Raw genomic sequence first — 22,697 nt, forward strand, 5'->3', positions numbered from 1 at the left:
CATATTGTAATAACGTGATATTATATTGTTCAAACGTGAAAAGTATATTGTACAAACGTGAAAAGTATCTTGTTAGAACAATAAACTTTTCACGTTATAACGTGATATACTTCTTTTTTTCTTTTGCCTGGGTGGCAGCTCTACGTTTCCGTATTGATTGGCTGCGTATATATGAATGTGAATCGCATTATTGGCTGGACTAAAGGATAAGGTGGCATCGTTCTAATCCCATACGGGAGCAGCCAGTCACTTACTGACTAACACTGCAAAACAGAATTGTTAAAGTTAATTCTAATTTCAATTCAGGTTAGATTTTTTTTTGTGCGCAACGCAGATTTTCTGTGCGCAGAGACCGTGCCAGCAGTGCGCAGTTGCGCACGTGCGCAGCTTAGAGAGAACATTGACTGTAAGGTACTTTCCATGGAATCATTTTATATCTTTTACATTGCAAATATTGTAGACGTCTTTAAAATACATTGTGAATGATATTAAGTGAAAATTAAAAGTATTGTGAATGTATTATTATTACCCATTTAAATATAATTGACTCAGAGTTTATTATAAATTTCTATTCAAAAAAATAAGTTTATCCAATGTTTTTGCATTCAGTCTATTGCGGTTTTTTGACACCATTTCCCCAGCTTTGGAAAACACGCTCACAGGGCACAGATGAAGCTGGGGTACACAAAAACTGTAAAGCCAGGTGGAAAAGGTTCTGATAAGATGTCTTCCTATTCCCCCAGTACGTTAAAGGATCCTCTGATCTTGGAATGTTTCTCTCCGACACTCTACACAATACTAAGGGGTTGGCAGTCCTTTATAATAGAATTCAGGACTGCCTGGTCCAGAACAGTCTTCCTAGATGCTTGATTTCAAAATAATAAAACACAAATTAATTTAAAAAAAATGATGATAAAGCTGTTCAGTGTCAATATAGGCCTACCTGTGTTCATTCTCAGTGTGTTTGTCTCCTCATGTTCATGTTTGGCTCTGTAATGCCTAAACATTGAGGAGGTGCTTTTGTTTGTGTAAGAAAGCTCTGCAGAACAGATGCGACATTTAACCTGCATTAAATGAAATAAATAATTTACACTGCAAGTCACATTGCTGTTTTTCCTATTCTGATAGATTACACTGAAACAAAGACAGACAAACAGTGACCTTATTTGCAGTTAAAAGATCAAAATGATCTTTTAACACAGCAGAAACATTTCTTTTTCTTTCGGGCTCCATTTTGTTATGGAGAGATGTGTATTTTTTTTTTTGTCTTTGCGAGAGTAATTTTGTGTTTTTTTTGGTGGCGACTCATTCTGTTGGCAGATGCGGACGCGGTACCTTTTAAAGACAGTTTGGTGCGTTGGCAATGAGCGATACAGCAGCTGTATCGATCACGTGACTTTTTCTTAAAGCGACGCACGCACCGATACAAGCTTCGCTCTGTGAGCTTGATACATGCGCCGGTGCGTCAGTGTTGCTGGACCCATCACTACATTTTACTGTGTATTCTGGCCGCATTACTCTCCCTGCATCTCCGTTTCATGTCTCAAGGTTTCAGGTTTGTTTTTGCTTAGCTTTTCCCAGTTTAGTTTACTCTTAGGTTTTGGTTTTTGTCCACCTCATCTCCGTTTGTGTCACCCTTTGGTTAATAAAGCTCGCTCACCACTTAAGCAGTCTGCATCTTGGGTCCTTATCTACACTCCACACGTCTGCCACACCGGACATGACAGTGAATGTCATACATGTGTTTTACACTCTGATGTTCTTTACCAAAAAATGCTACACCTGGTGGACCAATACCACAAAGATTTATCACCAAGTTTTTCAAAAAAGCTTTTACATTTCATGAACTGTTTCAGGTCATAGATAGCAAAAGAATTACCTGTGAAGGATCTTGGCAATATGCTCATTGTCAACATAGGCTGAATGTCTTTTACATTCAGTAGAATGTAGAAGTGCAAGTGCAGAGCATTCATTTTCTACACGTTTATTGACAAAGACTCAGTGGAGTCGCAATAGAGAACAACAGAGCCATAATTGTGAATTGAAAAATTGTTACCACTTATATGTTGAAAATAATATAATGTGTGTGAGATATATGTAGAATCTCATCTTTTGGAATTTTTTGTTGAATAAAATTTCATAAAGGAGTGTGCTTGTTTGGTAGAGTCTATTCACTTTGTGATGGTGTGTGGCTAATGGGCTTATTTCATTTGTTCAGTGTTTATATGTATTGCATTTGTCTTTATGTTACTTTAGCAACACTAAATCTGTTTTGGGCTTGTGGTAGCCTAGATAAAGAACATGTGTGAGTTCATCACTTTGCTGAAGAAATGCTGGAATTATGGTATTAATATCACTGATTAATTCTGAAAGGTGTAATAGTGTGTGAGAGAGAAAATGTGATATTGCATGTTTGCTTGGGAATTTCATAATGTTTAAACAAATACAAAGCAAACATAGGCACTGCGGCCTGTGAAAGAATTGTTAAGCCTGCAACATACAAAAAAACTAACCTTGGATTAAGGTCAAAAGAAGAGGGTGAGAAAATCAAAAAGAAGGCTTCAGACAAGGAAGCAGAAATGCACATGTTAGGAAAACAGATGCTCAGACAAAGAATAAAGACAAGGGCAGGGCTACTCAGAGACGCAATGAGGCCTGATGTGGCAATGAGACACAGCTGGAGTTGAAACTAATCAAAACAAGAAATAGAAGCAAGCAGAAGATACATTTATCAAAATAAAACAGAAATATTACATAAATAAAACAATAAAATATAACAAAACAATGAAATATAACAAAATGAAAACAATCAAACAAAATAAATTATCATTAACAAAAAATAGAGCTAACAACTCCATTAAATTTCTTCCACTTATCCAATTCAGTTTCAGGGGAGAGGGCCTAAGCCTATCCCAGTTGATATGGTGAGTGGCAGTGTACACCCTGGACAGGTCACAAGACTGTCACAGAGCAAAAAGAGAGACAGCACACTCAGTTATAGATTAAAAATATGACAGAAAATACATACAGGTAATAATTTAACCCCCCCCCCACACACACACACACACACACTCACACACACACGACTGTGTGTGAGATAGTGAGTGTGAAAAAGACCAAGTGTGAAAAAGACCATTATGTTTTGTCAAAGACCACATATTAATTACAACGCACAGTGCAAACCTGACCTCTTGACAGTTCAAACCATTAGTAATGGGACATCAACATGCACATTAAATTAAAACAAGCTACAGATTCCAGTGTAATCAAAGGCAAGCAGATTAAACCCTTCTTCCATAGACAAAAACAAACTACAGCCACAAAGATGTTATTCATTTAAAGGACGCTTCTAACGGTAACAAGAGAAGAGACGAGAATGTTATGGAACAGAACACTGAGTTGCAGCAAACTGTTTATGTTTGTCTTAGTGATGTCTACTTTTAGATTTCACTGGATAAGCAGTGGTTGCCCTGATGGAATGAATCTGTGAAATATACATATACAGGCCTGTATCTGTGTGTGTGTGTGTGTTCAATTTCAGACATTAAGTAAAAAATACAGGAAAAGACTGAAAAGCAGTCAATGCGACATAAATGCAAGTTTTAAGTGATTTTATTTCAAATTCAAAATCAAACAAAAACAAGCTCCAGTGATCCAAATGAATTGTCCAAAACACAAACACACATACTGGAGTCCTCCGTCCCGGAGGCTGACAACTCAGTAGTCCGGAACAGTTCACCTTCGGAGGCCGGCCATGCGGAAGGCAATGGCAGCGACAGAAGTCCGGAGGCCGGCCATGTTGGCGACACAAATCCAAAAGCCGACCGCGCGGAAGGCAGTGGTGACGAATTGGAAACAGTTCAGGGGCCGACCGTGCGGACGGCAACGGCGGCGACAGAGCGAGTCCGGAGGCCGGCCACGCGGAAGGCAGTGGCGGCATTCAGGAGGTTGTCCACAGTGGCGACGAGAATCAACAAGCGGCCTGGCAGATAACTGATGATGTTGAGGCTGCATGGCCCCCGCAGGACCAGGCGAAGCCAGACCAGGCAACGCCGAAGCTGAAGCTGAAGCTGGACCAGGCGAAGCGGATGATGAGGCTGCTGCAGGCGAAGTGGATGATGAGGCTGCTGCAGGCGAGGATGAAGACTCGGAGGCTGCTGCAGGGGAGGATGAAGACTCGGAGGCTGCTGCAGGCGAGGATGAAGGCTCTGAAGCTGGACCAGGCGAGGCTGAAGGCTCTGTAGCTGGACCAGACAAGGTGGATGAAGACACTGGAGCTGGACCAGACGAAGCAGAAGCTGGACCAGGCGACGGCGAAGCTGAAGCTGGACCAGGCGATGGCGACGGCGAAGCTGCTGCTGCGGCAGGCGACAGCGAGGATGAAGCTGCTGTTGCGGCACGCGGCGTGGATGAAGCCGCTGCGGCAGGCGGCGGTGTGGAGATTGCAGGTGGTGGAGCAGGTGGTGGCTGAACGGTCTCACCAGAACCGTCAGCAGACATTAGGATGTGCTGGCTGGGTCCTCCAGGACCCCCAGCTGATGAGGCAAGAGGCTGGACAGGCTCCTCGGGCCCTCCAGCTGACGAGGCAGGAGGCTGGACGGGCCCCTCGGACCCTCCAGCGGAGACAGGAGGCTGGAGCAGTCCCTCGGACCCTCCAGCGGAGACGAGAATGGGCTGGCTGGGCTCTCCAGAACCCCCAGCGGAAATAGTCACAGAACCAGCGGGCACAGGGGCCCCTGGCACACATAGGGCTGAACCAGCAGGCTCGTGGGCCTCTGGCAGGGACAAAACAGAACCAACAGGCACACGGGCCTCTGGCAGGGACAAAACAGAACCAGCGGGCACACGGGCCTCTGGCAGGGACAAAACAGAACCAGCAGGCACACGGGCCTCTGGCAAACACAGAGCAGACTGCAGCTGCACGGAGCACTGACTCTGCTCAGTCAGCGACAGCCGGGTGCAGTCCTCAGCTGGGTTCTTAGCCTCCAGGGGTCCAGAGTGGGCTGAGGGCTGAAACTCAGCCTCTGGGGAGGCCCTGGAGTGCATCACAGTCTCAGAACTGGCCAGGAAACTAGAACAGAGGAAAATAATCATGAAACACAAAACGCTGCGTCAACGACCCGGCACCATGACAGTGTGTGAGATAGTGAGTGTGAAAAAGATAAGGTATGATGATGAATTTGGAATCAGAACCAGAATACTTTGTTTTTCCCAGAGGAAACTGTGTTGTAAGAAAAAGAGAGGAGGGTCATTATGTTTTTCACTGAAAGAGAATAGTGGGAGGGGAGAGATAAATCAGCTTTATGAGAAAAGGTTCTGATCGCAGAGCTGCAGCTGCCTGATGATGGAGATACAGAAAGGAGCCGAGCTCTGCTTTCCACAACTCCTCAACAGTTCCTGCAGGAAGCCGACACTTCTCTGGTCCAAAGCTGTGCTCCTGAACATTGTGCTCTCATGTATCTCTGTGATCACTGCTGCTCTAAACCTTCTCGTCATCGTCTCAGTCTCTTACTTCAGGCAGCAATAAATTTTTTAATTATAATACAGTTTAACTTTTAGACATGTGAAAACTTAGATTTACATCTTATGAATTAGTGATGAAAGAGTTAAATGAATTTTGCTCAGTTTATTTTAACCATGACTGTAATGTTTTATTTACTTAGACTTAATCATACTTTCCCAACACAGCATATTCACTTAAGACATTTTAAAATTATTAATGTGAATTATATTCTTTTCTGTTCCTCTGCAGGCAACTTCACACACCCAGTAACATCCTCCTCCTCTCTCTGGCTGTCTCAGACTTTCTTGTGGGTCTCCTGTTGATGCCTTTAGAAATCTTTAGAAACACAGCCTGCTGGGTACTTGGTGATCTAATGTGTTCGGTTTATTGGTATCTGACTGGCAACATTACCTGCGCTTCAATAGGGAACATAATTCTAATATCAGTTGACCGTTATGTGGCTATTTGTGACCCTCTGCATTACCCCACTAGGATGACTGTGGCAAGAGTCAAACTGAGTGTTTGTCTGTGTTGGTTTTTTTCAATTTTTTACATCACTCTTTATACAAAGGATATCCTAATTGAACCAGGCAGGTATAATTCCTGTTACGGAGAGTGTATGTTTGTGAGCAGTGATATTGTAGGGTTTGTTGACCTTGTTTTATGCTTCATTGTTCCAGTTTCTGTCATCATAGTTCTGTATATGAGAGTATTTGTGGTGGCTGTGTCTCAGGCTCGCGCCATGCGCTCTCATGTCACAGCTGTCACACTTCAGAGGTCACTGACTCAAGCAAACAAATCTGAGTTGAAAGCAGCCAGGACTCTTGGAGTTCTTGTAGTTGTGTTTCTTGCATGTTACTGTCCATTTTACTGTTACACTCTTGTGGAAGAAAACATTGTAAATAATCCATCTGTATCTACTGTGGTCATTATCTTTTATTTTAACTCTTGTCTAAACCCTTTGATATATGCCTTGTTTTACCCCTGGTTTAGAAACGTTGTCAAGCTTCTTGTCACATTTCAGATCTTCAAGTATGACATAAATGAAGTCAACATATTATAAAAAGACTTTAAACTTGCTCTGTTAAGATATAAAATCAGTGGTCCATTGGATCTTGCTGTTGCCTCACAACAAGAAGGCTCTGAGTTTGACTCCAGCCTGCAACCTTTCTTTGTGCAGAGTTTGCATGTTTTCCTGTTCTCTCTGTGGCTACTCTGGCTTCCTCTCACAGTCTAAAGACTCGGATGAGGTTAGGTTAAGTGATTCCAAGTTGACTGTTGGTGTAATGGTTGTCTGTCTCTATTTGTTGGCCTTTAAAAGGCTGGACACGTGTCCAGGGTGTATTCTGCTTCTGCTCTTTTCAACCCATAACTGAATAAGTGGAAGAAAATGGATAGGAAGACTTTCACTGTATTAATAACACTGACTTTAATTTATGGATATGAACTGTCACTGTAGTATATATTTGAGGATGAAAATTACTGGTAAAATTTACAGAAGTACTTTTGATAATTTTTAAATACAAACCTCTCAGCTAAATTAAAAGACTTGAGCAATTTCTGTCAGCATTTTAAAATGAAGTTATATAAGTTAAATAAGAACTTTATTAATTGTGAGGGAAATTATTTTGTCTTTTGGAGTTGATACAGGTTATTCTTAATCTTACTGATGTTCAGCTGTAGATGGTTTAGACCACACCACTCCATAAAACTATCCACCACCATTCTGTGTTCATCCTCCTCCTCATCAATAATATAGCTAATAATAGCAGTTATCTGAAAGCCTCTGTAGGTGGTACAATTCTGATCTATTCCCCAAGTTTGAAGTATAGAGGGTGAAGAGGAAGGGTGATAAGACAGTCCCATGTGTTGCTCCCAGCTTTGTATGCTGTCTGAGCAGCAGCTCTTCAGCCTGACATTCAGTGGTTGATCTGTCAGGTGGTTTGTAATCCAGGTTATAAATGGAACATCAACTTGCATGTTTCTTGTTTTATTAAACCAGGGAAGCGAAGGAGTCTCCATCATCAAGGTTTTGCTGGCTAAAGAAACATAGCCAGTGGTAGTCATTAAAGGTCTTCTATCATCACACATGTTAGGGTGGTTAATAGGAAGAAACTTATCTGTTAAGATAATAAATTACAGAAAGCTTGCTTAGCTTTAAGTGTAAGCTCACATTCCACAAAAGCACAGATCATAATGGATTTCATAGCAATAAAAACAGAGCCAATGGCAGTTTAGCACATTAGCCTCCCATCAGTTTATTGTCAAAGACCACACATTATATACAACGCACGGTGCAATAAAGCCTTCTTTCATAGACATTAACAAACTATAGCCACAAAGATGTTTGTAATTTAAAAGACGCTTCTAATGGGAACAAGAGAAGAATGTTATGGAACAGAACACTAAGATGCAACAAACTGTTTACGTTGGTTTTAGTGATGTCTACTTTTAGATTTCAGGAATGAATCCGTGAAATATACCTATACAGGCCTGCGCGTGTGTGTGTGTGTGTGTGTGCAGTTTCTAACTATCTTGGTGGGGATCAAAATCTGAAATTTACTATACTTGTGGGATCCAGCAACCCCACGAGGTTGAAGGTATTATTTGCACTCAAAATGTGGTTTTAGTGTCAGGCAGTGGCAGTTGTTGATATGGGCGACATGGGCCATTGCCCACGGCGGCATCGTGGTGGGGGCATGGTTTTCTATTGCCCATTTGCAAGGAGTGCAGGCGCCCTTCATTTACGAAGTGCGCCTGCTGCTTGATGCACAGGGAAGAGAGGGGCAGGACGCTGGTGGATTCGCTGGCTGGCTAGAGCGAGAGCTAATAACCATGCAGTTCGCAAAATAAAACTAAATAAAAACAAACCAACAAACTAGGGCTGTCAACATTAATGCCGTCATCATGATTAACGCAATTAAAATTTTTAACGCAATTAATCCATCTGGAGCGGAGAATGACTCAAAATCCCTGAAACGTCACTACCAACCCATTTCGGGCAGTTTGTCCAAAGTTTGTCCATTCTGCACTCCAGATGGGTTGATTGCGTTAAAACTTTTAATCACGTTAATGGTAAATGGCCTGTATTTGTATAGCGCTTTACTTAGTCCCTATGGACCCCAAAGCGCTTTACACTACATTCAGTCATCCACCCATTCACACACTGGTGTGGCAAGCTACATTGTAGCCACAGCTGCCCTGGGGCGCACTGACAGAGACGAGGCTGCCGGACACTGACGTCACCGGGCCCTCTGACCACCACCAGTAGGCAACGGGTGAAGTGTCTTGCCCAAGGACACAACGACCGAGACTGTCGGAGCCAGGGCTCGAACCGGCAACCTTCCGATTACAAGATGAACTGTCAACTCTTGAGCCACGATCACCCCTAATCGTGATGATGGCATTAATGCGTTAACGTTGACAGCCCTACAACAAACACAAAAACAGAAGACATTATGATAGACTTATAATTTGCACCAAAGTGTTTTCTAAATTCTATCACACATAGATACATATATATATATATATATATATATATATATGTATATGTATGCAAAAAGTGAGCACGAGGGCCCTTGGTGCGCCTGCTTGCTGCTGCTGCTCACACACAACCTGTCGAAAGGGGAGGGGGGGCATGCTGCTTCCAAATAGTGTACATTTTATTCATAATGTTGTCAATCCAAGCCCATTATGTATTAATTATTTTTCCTGGGTTGTGTGAAATCCCCCCCCCTCAAAAAAAAAAACCTATACAAACCAAATCTGTGCACTAAGGTGTTGGTCTATTAGTTTATGTTGTGGGGTTGGGTATTGATACTGGAGTCCAAAGTTACTGATGGAAGATGTACAAGAAAAGGTCAAAGCCATCAGGTCCTCGGTTAAGAAAAAACAGAGAAAAGAAGAGGAGAAATAAGCACAAGATACAGGTAAGCAGATGTGTCTTTGGATAATGGCAGGTGTTATATATGACATGTATCCTAAAACAAGATATCATTCATTAGTAGGGACTTGGAAAACTTCTGTTTACCTTTGTTAGCCACTTGGCTATGATAGCAAACAGTAGACAGACAGTAGACACTTATGAGGCTTATGAATCTTTTGGACCGTGTTCAGCACAGTATTAATTAGCCATTAACTGGAAGAGCTGTATTGTTGATTTGTCTGCTATTCTCAATGTATGATGAATTATAATGACTTTTTGTTAGCCAATTGCATACTCTCTCTCTCACTATATAAAATATTTATCTGGTTATACTGAGTATGGTTCATGAGTTTACACAATAAGATATGTTAATGTACAATGAAGACAACGCTTTCATCATCACAGAGCATGCTGTGAGGAAAGCTCTGTTGTGCTGAACATCAGGAAGGCAGCAGGACCAATCTCTGGTCGGATCCTGAGAGCGGCGCTGCCCAGCTAGCACCGGTGTTCACGGAGATCTCTAGCTCACGTAAAGTAAATAAAGTGATTATTGGCAGCACTCAGGCAGTAGTCTTTGAACAAAAAAATGTGACATCAGTAGGATGATCAAACTTGTGGTATGTTCAAAACATAGGCACAGAGCAACATTCAGGTTTCCTTTTTCCTTTACTTACCTCGATAGACAATGTTGCACAACATCCATCCATCCATTTTTTTCTGCTTATCCAGGGCCGAGTCACGGGGGCAGCAGCCCAAGCAGAGAAGCCCAGACCTCCCTCTCCCCAGCCACCTCCTCCACCTTGTCCAGGGGAACACCCAGGCGTTCCCAGGCCAGCTGAGAGATAATCTCTCCAGCGTGTCCTGGGTCTGCCCCGGGGCCTCCTCCCGATGGGACATGCCCGGAACACCTCACCCAGGAGGCGCCCAGGAGGCATCCTTGTCAGATGCCTGAACCACCTCAACTGGCTCCTTTCGATGTGGATGAGCAGCGACTCTACTCTGAGCACCTCCCGAATGGCCGAACTTCTCACCCTTCGGAGGAAGCCCATTTCCACCGCTTGTATCCGCGATCTTGTTCTTTCGGTCACTACCCAGAGCTTGTGGGTAGTGACCGCTCGTGTGAGGGTAGGGACGTAGATCAACCGGTAAATTGAGAGCATCACTTTTACCCTCAGCTCTCTCTTCACCACAACAGACCAGTGTTCTGACAAACCATCCTACTTTGGCAAAACGTCCTACCGTAAGTAGTTTATCACTAGAATTACTGAGCCTTTTTTCCCTGGTGCAAGTCCCTACTACTAGATTTACTAGCCTGCGCAGATTTGCGTAAATTCCCCCCGACCTTAACACCTCTTGGCACCCCGCTGAGATTTTCACAGGTCTTCAGCTCCATTGTTCTCCTGCTTTTGTTGTGCAAACACACCCTCCCCCAACCCCTAACCATGAGAGATTCAGGTCTTTCCTTCCCTGCAAGGCTACTTTCCTTCCTTACCTGCAGCGTACTATACACCATGGTAGTTTCTATGTGCAATATTTCTCATATGCAATATTAGTTCTTGTCAATCCTTGTCACTACAATGGATGCCTGGCCATAAACATATATACACAGAGTTGTACATATATTTATATAGCCACACCTTATATAATATGCATAAAGTCTAGTTATACACACAGACACATCTATATCATATATATATATATATAGATAGATAGATAGGTGTGTGTGTGTGTGTATACATACACCAATATTTTTGAATACTCGTGTCCATATATATGTTTCCAGATTGTTTGTATAGTGCACTTTCTGTACCGTGCATACCGGGCACTTAATTTTACCCGTTAGAGTATGTTTCTAGAAGAAGAGAAGAGAAGAGAAGAGCTTTTTATTGTCACTGTTATAAGAACAATGAAAGGCAGTTTGGCATTTCTCCATGTGTATGAAGTACACAATAGTGTTAGTATTTACACAATAACACAGACAAATTCACATTTAAACAAGAAAGATACATACTCATATTCACAAAGGTAGGACGGTTTGCCACTTAACTTTGTGTTGTGCGCATGCGCAGAAACAACAGGTAGGATGGTTTGTCAGGTAGTATGGATTCCAGAACACCGGTACAGCGTCCACATCACTGCGGCTGCCGCACCAATCAGTCTGTCAATCTCCTGCTTCCTTCTCCCGTCACTCGTGAACAAGACCCCGAGATACTTAAACTCCTCCACTTGGGGCAGGAACTCGTCCCTGACCCGGAGTGGGCACTCCGCCCTTTTCCGGCTGAGGACCATGGCCTCAGATTGGTGCTGATTCTCATTCCCACTGCTTCACACTCGGCTGCGAAGCGTTCCAAGGTGAGCTGAAGGCCATCACCCGATGAAGCCAACAGAACCACATCATAGGCAAAAAGCAGAGAGAGACCAGCCAAGTGAAAGCCTTCTGCCAGTTGGCTACGCCTCGAAATTCTGTCCATAAAAATTATGAACAGAATCGGTGACAAAGGGCACCCCTGGCGGAGCCCATCGCCCACCAGGAACAAGTCTGACTTATTGTCGGCTATCCGGACCAAGCTCTTGCAACAGTTGTATAAGGACTGAATGGCCCGTAGCAAAACTTTGATCCCTGAGAAGCTGAAGTTTTTGACCTGGAAAAAGTATTAGATATAAGTTGCAACCAACTGTGCTGCACATAAGTTTGCTGGTTATCAGCTACCTTCCATGTTAAAAGTAGCCAAAGTGAGTAAACAGGCGAATGCTGCAGTTTTCTGGCGACCTTAGAAAGTACCTCGTGGAGCTAAACTGTTAGCCTTCATTAGCTCTAGTTGTTATCAACTGCCTGAAAGTTCATCTCAATCTGCTTCCAGAAGTAAGGTAACACTTGAAGTGTAACTTATGTTTATTTTCCTTCACATCGTATTACTGTCATTAAAGAAAAAAACCATACCGTTATGTTATTTAGAGCCCCGCATGTTCCGACCGAGAGACACCATACCATTGTCTTCGGCCGTGATGCACTGAGATTGGTGAGCACATATTGTATGCCTCAGTTTAAGTCTGTTTTGCACTTTATTGTTCAGTAACTGAATTTATCTGAATTGTTTGATTAAAAATTGTTGCATATGCAATACCCTTTACTTAGTTTGGTTATAAGTTGCAATGTTTTCATATTATATTTGAAGAAGTGTTTTGCAATGTACAAATAAGAATATTGACAATATATTGCAGTAATGCATAGTTTGTGTAAGAGAGATGTTTTATTTTTGCAAATTTGAGTATTTTAATTGCAAATTGATGTCGAATATGATGTCAACCAAATTCTAAGTTGTGAATTATAGCTAGAACAGCATAATTAATATTTGAATTGCTCTTCTGACCCTGTCTGTTGACAGGTCAGGGTTTTTTTTGTATGCTGAATTGTTCCTGAGGTGGATTCCTCCGGTGAAATAGATGGCGAGCCTTCCCACCTGGACTTGGAGAGACTGAGATTCGCTTCTTTTCCACTAGATGATCTGCTGCACCTTGCGGTGTGGTAGGACTGTATCACTCACACTTTCACACACAGCTGGTTATACATAAGACCACTGACTGACATTCTCTCACCCCTATTTTCTTTCACACCCTGGGAATTTTTTGGACTATACCCCTTGGACATTTTTTATTTGGGACTTTGAATAATAAGCTGTTGTGTAGAACATTCTCCACATGTGAAAAGAGTGTGAGATCTTCATTTGAATGTACATTAGATTTGTGTAATTTGTTTCTATAAGAGTTAAGGAGTCAGATTACTAGGGTGCGCCTGAGCATTGAAACCCGAGCATTGAAACCCAACATTGAAAACCAAAAGTAACACTTGGCCAAGTCATTGTCTTAGCAGTTTATGTGTTTTGCTTTTCTTTCATTTTTGTAAGTTTCCTTTCTGCAATTGTAAAGTGCCTTTAACCTGTGCTTGTCAACCTTATGGTTTATTTCTTTTTCTTTTTTTTTTTTTGCCTGTCCCATTTGGTTCTTTAGCCGTCAGAATTGTTGTCTGAAGACCAACAAGGATACCAAATGGATTTATTTTGCCAAATGGATCATCATGGCATTGCCGTATTGGTCCATTTGATCAAACTTTGTTGTTATTATTTACTTTATTTTCAGTTGTTACAGATGGGACAGACATGACTGAGGGATAGGAAAGGGAGAAAGAAAGAGAGGAAGGAAAAGAAAAACAGAAGGGAAAAGGGACAGTGAGAAAGGGCACTTACAAAGACAAAGAGAAAAAAAAAATCTCCTTGATCACCTGTTGAGAGAAAAAGAAGAGAAAACAAGCAAAAAAAACAAAAAAACAAAGCAACATACTAAACACAACACCATCACGTTAATCTAGCTAAGTGTGAACAGCAGTAAATACTAAATATTGAATGTTGTTGTGCAGCACGCAGGACAGACAACGCACAATGTGCTTTGAAGTAGCAGCTAAGAAAGGTGTAGTTTATGTCTACGAACAGTGAACACCCGTGTGCACACCTGTGTTGATCAGCGCGCTTGTATACAAAAGGTTTCCCCATGTAACGGTCTGCTAGAGGGTGTGGAGGGCCATAGCCCCGTCCCCCAGGGCATGAAGCAGGCATGGAGGAGATCCAGGCTCCAGACATCCAGAGGCCCCAGAGTGCGAGAGCCCAAGGAGTACCACCGGAGGGGCATCCGTGCCACCCTCCTGGGAAGGGCTGAGGAGATCCCCAGACGAGGGGTCACCCAGTAGCCATGGAGCAGAAGCCAGAGGGGGCTGCACCGGCGTGCCCGCCGGCCCTGCCGGCAGCCAGCTGTGCCAGAGTGAACCGAGTTCCAGGCCCCGAGGCCGGAGGCCCGAGGGCCTCCTTTGCCCTGGAAGAGGCCTGACCGAGCGACAGGCACCAGGCCCCGCCAAGTAGCCACCGGGAGTGGGCTGGTGCATACCTGAGCGCCCAGCCCCGGACACCAAGAACCACCAATGCACCAACCCCTGAGGGCATCAGTTACCGGCAGGGAGTGTGGTGAGGGGAGATAGGCCTCCACACTTTGGAGGGCCTGGGAGTTCCCAGGGAGGTGGAGTCTAAGACCCGACCTGACATATAGACACAGACAAACAGGCACACACAGACACAAACATGCTTTCCCACCCTCATGCACACATATACAAACACTCAGCACTCACCCAACGTAGGGATAGACATACATGGACATGTACACACACTCATACTCCCCAAACATACTCTATGCCCCGGGTCCAGGTTCCCTTGCCCCCAGAGGGGGAAACGGCACCCAGACCCAAGAGATGTGACCCTTTCCCCCGGGGTGGAGGAAAGCAGACCGCCCCAGGCTCCGCAGCAGAAGGGAGGCCAATCGGACAGCCAACACCTCCTCCCAGTCCGCCGCCCCGATGGCTAGTAGAGAACGGGGGTGTGTGAAGACCCCATACCTCCCTCCTCCCGCTCATGTGTAGTGTTGCTGCGTGTTGTTCTAAAGTGCATTATGGTTTATTTCACTAAAGTCGGCTGGTTCTTTTGAGTTACATTCATGTCTCTGTGTCTCATTTAAACACACCCCTGTGCTCCTATAGTCGAACCTATTGGCCCATTTATATATTCGTTTCAACAATTCCCTTTACTGTGTTACACATGCACCCTCGAATATCCTTGAGAGGATAAAGAGCTGATGGAGGAGTGTGATTCCCCTGTAGTTGGAACACACCCTCTGGTCCCTTTTCTTAAAGATGGCAACCACCACCCCGGTCTGCCAGTCCAGGGGTACTGCCCCTGATCTCCACGCTACATTGTAGAGGCGTGTCAACCAAGACAGCCCTACAACATCAAGAGCCTTAATTCCCAAATGTAAACATAAACGGTAATAATTGCTGTGTGCGATTATAAAGTACCATTTATCATCTTTATGTAAATGTAACTTAATTTATTGTGCAAAAACGTCCAAAAAACGTGGGATATGCAAGTTCTACTCAGACTAAAACATTTTAATAAAAACTGAGAAAGTGCCTATATTTGAATACCCCCCCCCCCCTCTTTGTTGTGCTATAGCTTGGGGAGTTTGGCAAACTTCACCTACATCAGACAGCGCTCCCATGCCCACCTACACACTAGTGGGATAGCAGTTGTTGGATCTGACACACCAGGTCAGGTGTCAGCAAAATTAACACCATGAGCTCATTTGCAGCCCACTCTATCTCCTGGATGTGCACTTTGGGGCTATTGCGGCCCCTTAAAATATAACCTGGGGCAACTAAGGTGCATATCCAGAAATATTTAACTGCTATGTTGAAAATAACTGAGACACAAGTCAATTTACTATGATTCAGAAGAGTAGGTGGTTTGAAGTTTGTTAATAATTATGACCTGCATGTTTTTAAGGAAATGTTTAACTTTCGGAATGCATGATCGACCAATAACTGGTGTCACAAATAAAAGATTTAAGTGACTACATGTGAGATAGTGAGTGAAAGTGAAAACTCAAGACTATGTCGAAAGAAACATGAGAGCCAGAGGTGGGGGGCAAAACATATATAACAGCTCTGTGAGGAAAAGCTCTGATCAGAAGGCTGCAGGATCTGCAGCCAACTGAAAATGGAAATGCAGAAAGGAACCGAGCTTTGTTTTCCAGATTTCCTCAACACTTCCTGCAGGAAGCCAACACTTCACTGGTCCAAAGCTGTGCTGTTGAACATTGTGCTGTCCTGCATCTCTTTGATCACTTCTGCTCTAAACCTTCTTGTCATCATCTCAGTCTCCCACTTCAGGCACAGATCAACTTCTCAGCTGAAATTATAGTTTAAGTTTTCAAGTCTTCAACACTATAATTACGTGATGAATGAAGTGAATCTGGCAGATTCTTGATGTATTTTAACCATGATGTAATGTTTTACTTGCCTAGATTGAATCATCCCTTACTAATGCAATTAGTGAACAACTGTGGCATTATTAATGTGTCTTATATTCTTTTTCTTTCTCTCTGCAGGCAGCTTCACACACCCACTAACATCCTGCTCCTCTCTCTGGCTGTCTCAGACTTTCTTGTGGGTCTTCTGTTGATGCCATTAGAAATCTTTAGGAGCACAGCCTGCTGGGTACTTGGTGATCTTATGTGTTCTGTTTATTGGTGTCTGACCGGCAACATTATCTGTGCTTCAATAGGGAACATAGTTCTTATATCAATTGACCGCTATGTGGCTATTTGTGACCCTTTGCATTACCCCACCAGAATGACTGTGGCAAGAGTCAGAGTCTGTGTTTGTCTGTGTTGGTTTTTTGCTATTTTCTACAGCAGTCTCTATACAACAGACTTCCTAATTGACCCAGGCAGGTATAATTCTTGCTATGGAGAGTGTGTGTTTGTCATCAGTGCCATTGCAGGCATTTTTGACCTTGTTGTATCTTTTTTTGTTTCAGTTACTGTTATCATAGTTCTGTATATGAGAGTATTTGTGGTGGCTGTGTCTCAGGCTCGTGCCATGCGCTCTCATGTAACAACTGTCACACTTCAGCGTTCACTAAACCAAACAAACAAATCTGAGCTGAAAGCAGCCAGGACTCTTGGAATTCTTGTAGTTGTGTTTCTACTTTGTTTCTGCCCGTATTACTGTGTCTCTCTTGTAAGAGATGAAAATAGCTCAATTGCCTCCACAGTTATAAGTGTGTTTTTTTTAAACTCCTGTTTAAACCCTTTGATCTATGCTATGTTCTACCCTTGGTTTAGAAAAGCTGTGAAACTAACTGTCACTCTACAGATCCTCCGGACTGGCTCCTGTGAGGTCAACATACTGTAGAAATACTGTTCTAAAAGGGTTTGAAACTTAAAAGATATACAAGTAAATGGAACCATTCTTTTGGTCTCGGTAAGTAGAGCTTATTGAGCTTTTCATAGAACTGCTACAGTTTTGTTACAGAAGATATGTTCAATAATCCATCTACATATTTTGTGGTCCTGCTCTTTTATTTTTACTCTTTTCTAAACCTGTTGATCTATGCCCTGTTTTACCCCTGATTTAGAAATGGTGTTAAACATATCATCAATCTGCAGATCGTCAAAAACGACACCAATAAAGCCAGCTTACTATGAAGAAACCTGAAACCTGCTCCGTCAAGGTTTTAAATCAGCAAATTGGCACATCCAGTAATCTGGAAATGTAAAATTGCATTTGAAAAGTTTATTTTTCCTTGATACATTCTTGACCTAGTCAGATGTTTTACCTTCTTTAAAATATGACAGTTAATAGAATTTGAACATTGAAAGGGGTTATAGAATTTTTGGGATTAAGTAAAAATTTAATGCCACTGATATTAACATCATTTGATTGAATAATATCAAAACTGATGGTTTGCTTTCCTCCAGTTTCCTCAGAAATGAAAGACTCTTCAATTAAGTGCTTTATGTTATTATATTCCGCTGTTATATTTGTTTCATAAGAACTGTATTATGATGCTTGTTATGCTTGTACGGCGTGTTAGAGTGAATTGTTGAATGTTTGTCATTTTTAAGCTTACCATCTGTACATTGTTTAACTCTGTGATGAAAGGAATTCTTTCTGTCCTCCCCCCAGATTCTCGAGGTTCTGGGTGGGGGGGCTGTAGTGTTTTTATCACAGACACATCCTTGTAAAGGTCTGTTTGATGTTTGGTAAAACTTCCTGCCCTTTGTATGGTTTCACTGTGTTATCTATGGTAAACCATACATTGGGTGTGGGGGAGATTACCCTCTTTATGACCAAGGATGTTCCTCCTGCTTTTATGTTTTATGACCCTTTGATCAGCAGGAGAACACACACACACACACATATACATAGTGCCTTGTCTTTGTAACCAATGGGGGTTACGAGGGGAGGTGTTTGTAAACTATTGTTTGAATGTTTTCAATAAAAGGCAGCGAGAGGAGGCCATCGTCGGGGTCATTCGTAATGAGCTGAGGTACCGACGAGGCCTCCCTTGCAAGTAAACGATCGATCGCTGTTGCCTTGTTTTTCTTTCACGGGAATAAGTCCTGGATACAGCGGGGTCTGAGTTTAGACCCAACACGGCGCTAACGCGTTAACAAGTTAACCGCGCTAACGCAGCCCCACGCACAGGGCGAACCACGGTAACTTGCTAACGGAGATTTGCTGTGTAAATGCGGTTGTGGCGTTAACATCATTTTAACGAGATTAACACTGACAGCACTAATAATAATACAAAGAAATCTTACAGGGCCACAACAATAGTCCTTACATAACACAGCAGCTGCTATGTTATGGTCCTCTAAGTGTCTTCCAAAAGTATATAAACATTAGCAGGAAAGTGACATTTTTTAACAATTTTGAAGATTAAAAGAAAAAAAATGATAATGAGACAAAACTACAGATCAGATTAATTCATTTTCATTTTATATAATTTATATACAAAAATAATTAATAATGTTAGAGTGAATGTACGTAATGCTTGTGAGCTTCCAAACTTCTTTAGAAAGTGGGAAATTTTTCTTGTGCAGCACAAACAAGAGAAAAGAATTTATTAAAAGCACAGTGAAGTACATGCCACTTCCTATGAGACAAGGTCAGGTGATACTTAAGAGACAGCTGGAGGAACAGTTTGCAGTAGTGATGGTAAATTCGATTCTTTTTACTGAATCGAGTTTTAATGAGTCACTCACCAAAGTGAATCAGGTTTCTTGAGTCATTTGAGTCACTGAGTCTGTTGACCAGAGAGTGCAAAAATGTATATTTTCACTCAAACTTAATTTGTTTCTCTTTTAATGTAAATCCTACTGCTAAGATGAATGATTGTAAAAGAAAACAACTATTTTTTAGAGCAAAAAAGAGCAAAAAAAATTCTAAAGGGAACATTTATTTATTTTTATTTTATTTTATTGGTATTTTCCTTAAATGTGTCAAATATATCTCATCTAAATGTCCACTGAGCTGTGAGCCAGGGGGCGGTAAAGCGCCTTAACATTGGTTGCCAACCAAGAAGAAGAAGAAGAAGCTGTGAGCCAGGAGGGAGGGGGTGAGTGAGTGAGTGAGTGATTCGTAACAGGAAGGGAGCGGGTGAGTGAGTCAGTGATTCGTTCAACTCGTTTGAGCTGTGAGCCAGGAGGGAGGGGGTTAGTGAGTCCTGATTGATTCGCTTTACGCTATGATTCAGCACAGCAAGGGAGGGGGTGAGTGAGTCAGTGATTCGTTCAACTCGTTTGAGCTGTGAGCCAGGAGGGAGGGGGTTAGTGAGTCCTGATTGATTCGCTTATGCTATGATTCAGCACAGCAAGGGAGGGGGTGAGTAACTCAAATGTGCTGTTAGCATGCTAGCTGAGCGATGCTACTGTGAACCGAGGAGCTATTGTCTTGATGTGAGCTTCTACTCAGGGTTTTTTCTTCCAGTTCAGAGCAGAAATGTTTTTGTTAAGAAACTGGCTGTTGTTTTTTCCCCACAATTTTAATTATAAGCTAGATATATTTCTACTAATGGAATTAGCTTGCTAACAGCAACAGGGATGAGTCAGTGAGTCAGTTGCACTTGTGAATCATGATTCACGAGTCAGTAAAGTGATTCTCGAGTATTGAACCGTTCACGAATCGAACATCACTAGTTTGCAACTAAAAGATTCATTGATAGCAGCTCAGTAACATGAGTGAATTTAAATGAGCAGATAAAAGATTCACCAGTCCACAAAAACCATATCTAAAAATTGTTTACAGTTGTCTACAATTTAAAAATAATGGTCATCAATGTAAAACTGTGAAGATTTTGAATTGGAGACACAACAAAGCACCACTTTATAGAAATCTATAGAAAATCATATTACCAAAGGACTCAGAGTCAAGGGAAGAGGTTAAAAATCAATACTGGATGCCCATGATCTCTGGGCTCTCAAGTGGTACAGCATTAAAAACAGTCAAGATTCTGTCATGAAAATCACTGCAACAAAACACAGATCATTGTGCTTGCCACACATTAAAGCTTGATTATGCCCAGAAGAAGTCATATGTGAACATAATCCAGAAATGCTGCCATTTTCTGTTACGCAGACCAAACGGCAACTTATTTTTACGAATCACGTATTGCTCCTCACATCTGGTGTGGCCCTCACTAAAGGTTGTTACTGGACAGAAGGGCTCATCTGATATAACTGCAGTTAAATCAGATTTGGTATTTGTAAGAGGGCCATTTGTTGGTCAGAAAGTTACACTGCAGGTAAGAGTCAATATCCAGGACATTTGCATGTAAACCCACAGACAACATGCTAATGAAAAGAACTGAAGTTGTGTTAGCCGTATAATGTGGTTGTCTCTGTCCTTTCCATTTCCACTTTACCATCATGGTCTTGGCCTTTTGTGCAATAAAACGATGAGATGGTCTTTCCCTTTTCACGTAAATGGCCTCCTTGACTCTGTGCTCAAACCAGCATTCCTCCCTGTCCAGGATGTGTACATCCTCATCATTGAAAGAGTGTCCACTGGCCTGTAGGTGTAAATAGACTGCGGAGTCCTGGCCTGAAGAGGTAGCTCTTCTGTGTTGTGCCATCCGCTTCGCCAGAGGTCGTTTGGTTTCCCCGATGTATAAATCCTGGCAATCCTCCTGGCACTTAACAGCATACACTATGTTACTCTGTGTCGGGGGACCCGATCTTTGGGGTGGACCAATTTTTGGTGCAGCGTGTTTTGGGGTTTAAAAGCCACAGAGACACGGTGTTCAGAAAAAATGTGTCTCAACTGTTCCGATACTGCTGACACATACGGGATCACTACAGGTTTTCGCTTAGACAGCGGTGTCCTTCTCTCCTGGATCAGCTGGAGCTTTCTTTTGGCGCCTTCCCAGCTTTGACAAACGTCCAGCTGGGATAACCACATTTACTCAGGGCCTTCTTGATGTGATGTTCTTCTGCTTCCCTGGCCGCTGTGTCTGTGGGGATGGTGTTTGCTCTGTGTTGTAGCGTCCTGATGACACCCAGTTTATGTTCCAGTGGATGGTGAGAGTCAAACCTTAAATACTGATCCGTATGTGTAGGTTTACGGTACAGATCAGCTTTTAGATATCCCCCATTACTGATGGAAATCTCACAGTCTAAGAAGGCTAACCTGCCACTTTTCATATCTTCCCTGGTGATTTTGATGCGTTGGTCCCCGATCACATTAACTCAGAAAGCAGAAGAACATCACATCAAGAAGGCCCTGAGTAAATGTGAACGCTGGTTTGAGCGTGGAGTCAAGGAGGCCATTTACGTGAAAAGGGAAAGACCATTTCTGAATCGAGGAGGGGGCCTAAGGATACATCTTTCACCATCTTACAATGCTGTGATTGCAGCCATTCCCCAACTCTCTGTGAATGGTACTCATGGCCATTGATCAGTGACCTTTGATCAATGGGCTTTGAAATGGTCATGAGAATTAGCATAATTATGATTTAAGGAACTGACCTCCCAGTGCATTGTTCCTTCAGTGGGCTGGTTTCAGTCATTATGCAAATGTATTGTTTATAAGACTGGGGAAACCTGCAGTCAGCTTAGACTGAAGAAGTCACTTGGATGAGTGACGAAACGTTTCTCCCACAAAACGCTACGTCCAGATGAACAGAATCGACCTTTGGAGATTTACTTACCTGGATGATTCAGCATGCATGGAAACACTACACTGAATGAAATGAGCTTGCATAATGATGATAAAAGGGTTAATATTCTTACTGGTTTGCCAACATATACAATTCTCATGACAGTTTTTCATTTTGTGGTTCCTTTTCTCAAACTTAAATCTTGTTTAACATGTTTTCAGCAGTACATGTTAATGTTAATGAAGCTTAGAATGAACTTGTCCTTTGACTTTTTAATTCAAAATTAACTCAACCACTGTTCCAAAGCTTTTCAAACACTGTATCAGTGTGATGCATTGTAGACTGGTGCCAGGTCTAGTGTTGTGTCCTGACAGAGAATCCTTAAGACAATCTCTGCCATATGCATTTCGGAACAACAGCTTTGAGAAGACTGCATCACAGAATGTTTTGAAATATTTCTAGAGAAACCGAGTAGATTGCTAGTCAGTGCTCAGTGTTACTCCTTGTAAAAGTCACAACACAGACTAAAATATTTAATTGCAATTTGACCTCAAGGTTCTACTTGTTTCATCTCCTCTGGATGTGGAGGTCGCACAAGTTTTAAGTTTATTACAGAACAAAGTAATTTTTTATCTCATTTGCTCCCAGGTGATGTAGTTTTAGCAGACGGGTTTCCTGGTTAAAGAGTCCATTCAGACATGCCAAGCAGAGTTAAAGATTCCAGCATTTA

At 42.5% G+C, this 22,697-nt stretch overlaps 1 protein-coding gene across 1 annotated transcript; it reads left to right on the plus strand.

Annotated features, from left to right (window-relative positions):
* Positions 1–14,900: 14,900 nt before the first annotated feature.
* LOC100707551 (trace amine-associated receptor 13c-like) lies at positions 14,901–19,079 on the plus strand. The gene is made up of 2 exons (XM_003449572.5): positions 14,901–16,194; positions 16,413–19,079. The coding sequence occupies exons 1-2, from the start codon at positions 16,022–16,024 to the stop codon at positions 17,218–17,220; spliced, it is 981 nt and encodes a 326-aa protein (XP_003449620.1). The 5' UTR covers positions 14,901–16,021; the 3' UTR covers positions 17,221–19,079.
* Positions 19,080–22,697: the final 3,618 nt, after the last annotated feature.

The sequence above is a fragment of the Oreochromis niloticus genome, linkage group LG16, assembly GCF_001858045.2.
Source record: "Oreochromis niloticus isolate F11D_XX linkage group LG16, O_niloticus_UMD_NMBU, whole genome shotgun sequence".
NCBI lineage: Eukaryota > Metazoa > Chordata > Actinopteri > Cichliformes > Cichlidae > Oreochromis > Oreochromis niloticus.

What these genes read in the sequence shown, in the direction of transcription:
- LOC100707551 (XM_003449572.5), top strand. Translation starts at nt 16,022, where the DNA reads ATGGAAATGCAGAAAGGAACCGAGCTTTGTTTTCCAGATTTCCTCAAC. An exon ending in ATCTCAGTCTCCCACTTCAG is followed by an intron (nt 16,195 to 16,412) that starts GCACAGATCAAC and finishes TTCTCTCTGCAG; the next exon opens with GCAGCTTCACACACCCACTA.